At 62.8% G+C, this 7,250-nt stretch overlaps 1 protein-coding gene across 7 annotated transcripts in view; it reads left to right on the top strand.

The window, feature by feature from the left end:
* Window positions 1-4,120, top strand: part of Frmd1 (FERM domain containing 1) — a 29,696-nt gene extending 25,576 nt beyond the window's left edge. For all 7 annotated transcript variants that reach the window (XM_048805817.1, XM_048805815.1, XM_048805816.1 and 4 more), the window contains 2 exons: window positions 46-125; window positions 602-4,120. In XM_048805817.1, coding sequence (XP_048661774.1) covers window positions 46-125; window positions 602-844 — 323 coding nt within the window. In that variant the 3' untranslated portion in view covers window positions 845-4,120. The remainder of the gene's footprint in view (window positions 1-45; window positions 126-601) is intronic.
* Window positions 4,121-7,250: the final 3,130 nt, after the last annotated feature.

Genomic DNA, 7,250 nt, shown 5'->3' with positions numbered 1-7,250 from the left:
ACGGGCCCTGCCAGCCCCCGGCTCAGGCCCCTTCCTCCTCCTCAGCCTCCTGCTCGGGGCCCTTCACAGTGGAGCAGGTCCCGCTGGCCAGGACCAGAGGCCAGAGCACCGAGGTCCTACACAAGGTAGGGCCCCTAGGTCCAGGTTGGGCAGTGTGGCCTGCATGTGACCCATGTGTGGCCCACAGGTGGCCATGTATGTGACTGTCCCCATTCTTCCCTCCATCCCCCTCTGCCACGTGTGGGGTCTCTCTGGGACAGCCCCCGGTTGGGCCCACCACCCCTGATTGCCGCAGCAGAGGCCAGCCAGGGGCTGTGTGATGGTAGCAGAGGACCTGGCGGTGGAGGGTGGCGGGGTGGGGAGGCGCAGCAGGGTTGAAGCAGAGCTGCTGCTGCTGGAGTCAGGGGCCTCGAGCACCCGGAGCAGGGCCCCCCGGGCGGGGGCAGGTGGGCCTCAGGCCGTGCCAGGCAGTGGGAGCCCTGCAGGGGTCCAGTCCTCCTGCCAGAGGCAGAGCACACCCAGCAGGGAGCACAGGCTTGTGACAGCAGCTGGGCTGGCGCCCGCTGCTGAGTAAAGAGCCCTGGGTGGCTTCTCCCTGCAGGTCCGGGAGGCGGAGCCCAGCGGCAGGGAGGCCCTGCACAGCCGCAGCCTGGACCACGCGCATCAGCTCCAGCCAGCCCCTCGCCCTGCACCTGCCTCTCATACCTGTGCCTTCAGCTGCGCCCTGGCAGGGCTGCTGGTGCCCCAGGAGGCCAGGGCTGCCCTCGGTGGCAAGAGGTCCATGAACTGTCTCTCCCTGGACCTGCTCAGGGAGGGCGCGTCCTTGCAGGAGTTTGTGGTGTAGACACTATCCACAGGTGCCTCCGTCTGCGCCTGCCAGCCTGAGGGTGGCTCACCCCAACACCACTGCCCTGTGGCCAGCCCGGGGCAGGGCGGTCTTGGCCCTTGCCTCTTCTCTCTTCCAACCCCCACTTCCTGGCCAGCTTCCAACGGTCTCCCCCTGTGGGAGGTGTGAAGCCAGCTCGGACGTCAGCTCAGGGTGACGGGGGTCCTCCTCGTGCCTGTCTGTGGCCCATAAGCTCCTTCCCCGAATGATAAGTCAGGGTCTGGACATCCAGCGTCCAGGAGAGCCAGGAGTCAGTGGTGTTGACCCTGGGGCAGCGCAGCAGCCTATGTGAAGGGTGTCTGGCCAGCCTCAGGCCCTGGGGGAGCCTGGCCTCCTGCACTTACACTGGCTGCACGGGCCCTAAACCCAAAGCTGCAGCTCACCATTGCACCACTGCACCATGGCCTCTCCTGGACCTTGCTTTTTGTGATTCTGCTCAGAAGTTCAGGGTCCTGCAGATGCAGGCCTCTCCTGCACTCTGGGCCCAGCGGTCTCCCAGGCCCAACCCAGAGACCCTGTCACGTCCTGCACAGACATACCACCAGGTAGAGGATGGCTCCCTGCACAGACCCCTGCCCTGAGGCTGAGGCCCCTCCCGCCCCAGGCCGTGCTCTCTTCCCGAGACATCCCAGCCTGGCCCAGAAGTGCTGTGGTGCCACGGCCCTGCTGGTGGCAGGGAAGGTGCCTTGGTTGGGGCTGCTCCTCTGCCTCATCTGCCTGCCACCACAGTGGCCCCTGCCTTCCTCCCAGGAGGCTCCAGGGGCTGCAGGCAGGTGGATCCCACGGGTAATTCCGCCTTGGTGTCTTAGGTGCCTGAAAAGCCCAGGGCCGGGGGTTCATTACTGTGGACTCTACACAGGGGCCTGCCAGCATCCTGCCGTCCTGTTTATTTGGCCATGTGGACTTGTGTGTCTGTTGGCTAAGCCCTATGTGGTCACTGGGAGCCACAGCGGCACAGCAGTAAAGAACCAAGCACACCCAGAGCCTGGGTTCGTCCTCTCCCGGGGGCTGGGACCAGGCATAACAGTTCTGCAGTGAGTGCACTCGGGGACTTCTGTCAAGCTGAAGGCTTCATCCCAGGACAGTGTGACGTGCAGGGAAAGACCCGCCCAGAGATCCATGTGCAACTGGGGACTGTGGGTGGGAAAGGCACCGGAGCTGTGAGGACAGTGGCCAGGACCAGGCCTCACACAGCGGGCACAGGCTGCCTTCCCCAAGACGGGGACGAGAAGGGGTAGAGAAGGGGTTCACCTGGCCTGGGGAGGGTCAGACCAGCTCCCTTCAGAGACACTCGAGGAGCAAAAGCCCAGCCCACGTAGGGCAGGAACGTGCCCACTGAGGGAGCAGGCGTGGTGAGGGCCTGGACAGGATCCTGCCCACACAAAGATGTCCTCACATGTGCACGCGCGCCCCACATGCAGTCACAGCCCACGGGCAGGCGCAGGAAGGCGGAGGACGAGGCAAGCGAGGCTCTCACATGGGGTCAGGCGAGCTCCCAGCCACCGGCCTCGACTTCGCCGCACTGCAAGTGTTCCTGGAGAAAGGGCCCGGGGAAGTCCCTCCCAGCACAGCACCCCACAGCCGAGGTGGAGGCAGCGTGGCTGAGGGTCACCGCGAGGTCCCTCTGCTCCTCAAGGACTTGCCTGGCCCCCAGCACACCAGCCGGGGCTTGGGTTCCCGTTCACCGACAGGGATGCCATGGCCATGGCGTCTCCTCTTCTTGCCTGGCTCCCATGGGGCCCTGAGTCCTCTGCTGAGGGTGAGCAGGCACCATGTGCCATGAGGCCATGGCTGAGGGTGGGGACCCAGTGCCTGCTGTGAGGACAGTGGCCAGGACCAGGGCCTCGCACAGTGAGTCCTCCCTGAGTAGCCAGGGTGACCTGTCCAGCCCCCACCCACGGTGGGGTCACCTTTTCGTTCTGGCTGCTTCTCCTCGTGTCTGGGATGGGCCGGGAGCCCCAGCTGGTCTCTGCCAGCCCTCCCAGAGCCGGTCACAGCCTCTCTTCAAGACGTCCCCTGCCAGTCCCCTTGGCCCTGCCCTGGGTGTCCTGACTTCTCAGCACAGCTGTGGGCAGCAGCAGCAGGTCACAGGGAGGCCGGGACCTGCACCCTGTGTCCTTCCAGATGGGAGGCAGAGGGGGCTGCTGGCTGACCCAAGAACCCACTTGGGCCCTATGGGCCTTCTATTTCTGTCCTTCCTCCGGGCCTGGGGCCCATGGAGAGTTGAGCCAAGTGACCTCAACCACCAGGCAGCCCTGCTGCGGCTGCAATCTCTGATCTGCGAGGTGGGTGGAGAGGACACTTAGAGGTCGACGGGTCAGCCCCAGGCCAGGGTCTCACTTCCTGCCTCACCCAGATGCAGCGTGGACCCTCCGCACTCTGACTCCTAGCTGGCACGCTCACTTTGTAAATGCTGCTTCTTGGGGAGCAGAGCCTGCTCTTGTGTTCCTGTCCTCTGTGCCCTGGTCAGCACCCCCTTTGGAGGATGGAGACTGCCAGCTAGAGTCCAGCCTCTGGGACGGCCTGCACAGCTCCATGACAATACGGCCTGGACGGCTGCTCTGTGGCTGGAGGAGGAGGAGCCGGGCCTCCGGTGCCTTCCCGGGTCCAGAGAGGGTCCTCCACGCCAAGCAGCGGGGCTCAGGCAGCAGCACGTGCAGCAGCCCCCGAGGCAGGTTAAGCCGCGGGCTCAGCAATGTGCGCAGGCAGTTACAGCTTCATAAATGTGCAGGCGACTTTGCAGCTGTGGGGGGCTGGGACCCCATCCTTTTCCACTGGGCACCACCGCCCTCCTCATCATGGCTGACCACACGGGGCCTGAGGCATGCAGGGGGCTCGTGCAGCCCTGGGGCCACAGCTGCAGACCATCTAACTCGGGCCTGGCGGGAGGCCTCCAGGGCTCAGGCCAGGTTGCAGGGGTGGTACACTTCTGGGACTGGACAGCACAGGGCAGAGGCCATGTCACAGGATGGGCATGTCCTCCCCAAAGCAGAGTACCAGGGGGCAGCAGAAACACCTCCCAATCCCGCAGCCCCTTTCTCAGCCCTGGGTCCTCATCATGTCACCAGTTACCCGGCACAGGGGACATGCCTCAGGCTCACTGCTGGGAGCTGGCCTGCCAAGCCAGGAGAGCCACGTGGTTCAGAGCGTGGTTCACAGGACCGTCTGCAAAGGCCCCAGGCTGTGTGTGGCTCGTTACTCAGGCCACCAGTTCATAAAAGTGCTGACTCGGAATCTTGGGATTATTAGTGTTATTTTCCAGGTTTTGAAAGTTGGGATTGGATGGTTTTTTATTTTTCTCTGAACTTCCTTCAGACCTACTTCAGATTTCCCAGCCTTAATTCTTTCCTCCTGGCAGAGGGTGCCCATGACCACCTGGAGGTTTCCGGCCTCAGAGTCAGGCTCAAGCTGGGGATGCTGGTGTCAGACCCTCTGGTCACAGGGCTGACTCCCAGGGACATGTGTCTGTGCCCAGCTCTCGGCTCACAGCCCTTCTGCTGGCGAATGGAGGCCCCTGGCTGCAGGACAGGCCTCAGACTGGCAGCACCTTTGGGCTCCTCACCTGCCCAAGCCTCCATGGCCCCCATGGCTTGCCACTTCCCCAGCGTCCCCAGAGTCCCCAGCAGCCCTTGGCCTGGGTGCTGGCCTGCACCTAACACTGCCCGTGCCCGACTCCTGTGGACCTGCTGGGGCTGCTGGCAGCATGTGGCTTCTCCCATCTGCCTTTTGCTGCTGTCACCATGTGCACCTGAAGTAGGCAGCCAAGGGTTCAGGCTCAGTAGAAACTGGAGTCACCATCACAGAGCATCTGGGACCACGGGCAGTGTCCTGAACGGTATGATTTCCCTGGTGCTGGGGCCTGGTCTTCTGGGTGCCAGAGGCTGCGGGGCCTGAGTGGTGCTGGAGCAGGAGGAAGAGGCCATCTGGAGCAGGGCGGGGACGTCATCCAGCATGCAGGGCCAGCTGACTCCCAGGCTGACCTCAGTCACCCACAAGGGACTCAGGATGGGCACCACTCTGGGAGGTGTGATGGGGTTGTGACCAGACCAATCCCCATTGTGGTGACAGGTCCATGAAGCGATGCCCCTGGCCCAGAGACAGGGCCCTAGAGGTCGGTGGCCACCCGGCTGCAGCCTCGCCTTGCACATGGCTTCTCATGAGAGGTGGCCTGCAGGCACCTGGTCTCTGGGGAGGCAGCTCTCATGCAGTCTTAGCTTGGCTCCTGCAGCAAATCACGGGCACAGAAATTGTTCAGGCAGAGACACGTCTGGGGGCTGGACACCTAGGCCCAAGGCCCAGGCCAACTGGACTCTGGTCAAGGGCCTCTTCCTGCTTGCCATGGCCTCACACAGTAGAAGGGGTGAGGACCCCTGGGACCTCTAATAACATCATTAATCCTGGCGTGGCCCTCCACCTCCTAACCAAGTCACCTGCCAAACCCCAGCCTCCCAGCCCTCGTTACCTTGGCAAGAGAGAGCTTTGGGGACATATTTAATCTGCAGCTTGTGGAATAACCAACTATTTTTGCACTTGGGGGCAGGACACGCCTCGGGGAACGTGGCTCTCCCGCCCAGCTCTGCAGTCTCCCAGGGCAGGAGCTTTGTGTGTCCACTGTGGCATCTCCAGTGCCCAGAACACAGCTGGACATGAAGTAGGCATCCAGGGAATGGATGTGTGCTGACCGTGTGGCTCTTTACACACCAGAGCTGGGGCCGAGGCTGGAGGCTGGCAGTGGGACAAAGCCCTGCCAAGGCACAGCTGCAGTCTGACGCCAACTTGCCCGACCACATGCCCACTCTCGCTGCCCCCAGGGCCGCGCTCACTAAGGCCGTGTCACCCAGCTCACTGGATACTGCAGCAGACACCACGTGTCCTGGAGGAAGGGGACACGATGAGGCAGTGGTCAGCTGGGCCTCGTCCTGAGCAGACAGCTTGCTGGCACCCCCAGTGACATGGGGTAGGAGGGCAGAATCCATTTCCTCTTTCTCCCCAAGGCAGCGCGTCCCTTTCTGCTGACAAAGCAGGGCTGGGCCTGGCTTTGTCTTACCCTGCCAGTCGCAGAATACACAGGCACACGGCCTCTTTGAGGGTCACTGGCCCCTGGCTTCAACCCTGTGCTGACAAAGCCCTGTCCACCCCTCCAGGTTAGCAGTTTCCCTCTGGCTCTGAGGCCTGCTGTCCCACACACTCTGTGTCGTGGGAAATCATCCCTCACAGGCTTGGGCATGAGATAGAATGGGGTGACCACAAGGGGACAGCACAGCACCCACACACTCAGCCCCCGTGTCCTCCCCAGTGTCGTGGACCTCCCCCACGCTCTGCTCGGAGCCAGGTCCTCAGGGAACCGCCCCAGCAGAGGCACTGGACCCCTCTACGCCCTGACACCCAGGTCCTGTCCTTGCTGTCACTCAGTGGTCAGGAAGTCTCTGCCTCCCCTCGTGGTCCATCCCTCACGCAGCCGTTACGTGCTTCTTAAGCTGCTGCTGAATCCTTTCTTCCAACAAATCAGCACAAAACATCTTTAAAACCAGGGACCTCAGACCTCCTACAGGTTTGAAGAGAGTGGGGTGCAACTCCGGCCTCGCATGAAGGAGCTCCCGGAGGGAGGCCCCCCAGGGGGTCAGAGCTGAGGGTCAGCCTCTGGCCATGTTATGTTCCCCTGGTGCAGGCTATCTTTGGGATGTGTGCCACTCTGTTGCCACCCAGAACGGGGGTTCCTTGCCCTCCTGGAGATGTTTGGGGATACGCACTTGTACCCCAACTTTCCTGTGCTGCCCGAGTCACTGCTGGGCACTGAGTCATCTATGGGCAGCAGATCCAGAGAGGCCTGAGCCTCCCTCTCTGAGGACTGACACCCACGTCCTGTCCACACTCCATATTCAGTGTTAAGCAGGGTCTACACTGACCTAAATCCAGTTCAGCCTTGCACCAGTCCCGAGTGCCTCTCACCTGAGGTCAGGCCTGTCCAGGGTCAAGGGAGGCACAGGGGGCTGTCATTGTCTCAGGTCACACCTCCTCCCACCCATGGCTGAGTGAGGGCCAGCCTACTCCCGACACCACCAGACCTGGTTCTTTCATGTGGGGGGGTACTTGAGGGTCCTGGGAACTATGAGACTCACTCCCCTTTACCAGTCTCCCCGCAGCCTGCCCCGTGGAGCATACAGTTCCTGCTCACAGCCTTCCCCTGCAGGAGTCCCTCCTGGGCAGGGGCCTCCCCAGATGGATGGCCAGATGGTGGCCCACCCTCCTGCCCCAGCTGGCCTCTGCTCTCCACATACTTGGGTGGAAAGTTCGATTCAGGGACCAGCTGGGCTCCCCTCGCCCCGTCCTGTCCCACAGAGCCCCGAGCCCCAGCACCAGGAGT

The sequence above is a fragment of the Marmota marmota genome, unplaced genomic scaffold (genome assembly GCF_001458135.2).
Source record: "Marmota marmota marmota unplaced genomic scaffold, marMar, whole genome shotgun sequence".
Lineage (NCBI taxonomy): Eukaryota > Metazoa > Chordata > Mammalia > Rodentia > Sciuridae > Marmota > Marmota marmota.
The sequence above is the reverse complement of the archived record's forward strand: the minus strand, read 5'-3'. Positions and strand labels throughout refer to the sequence as shown.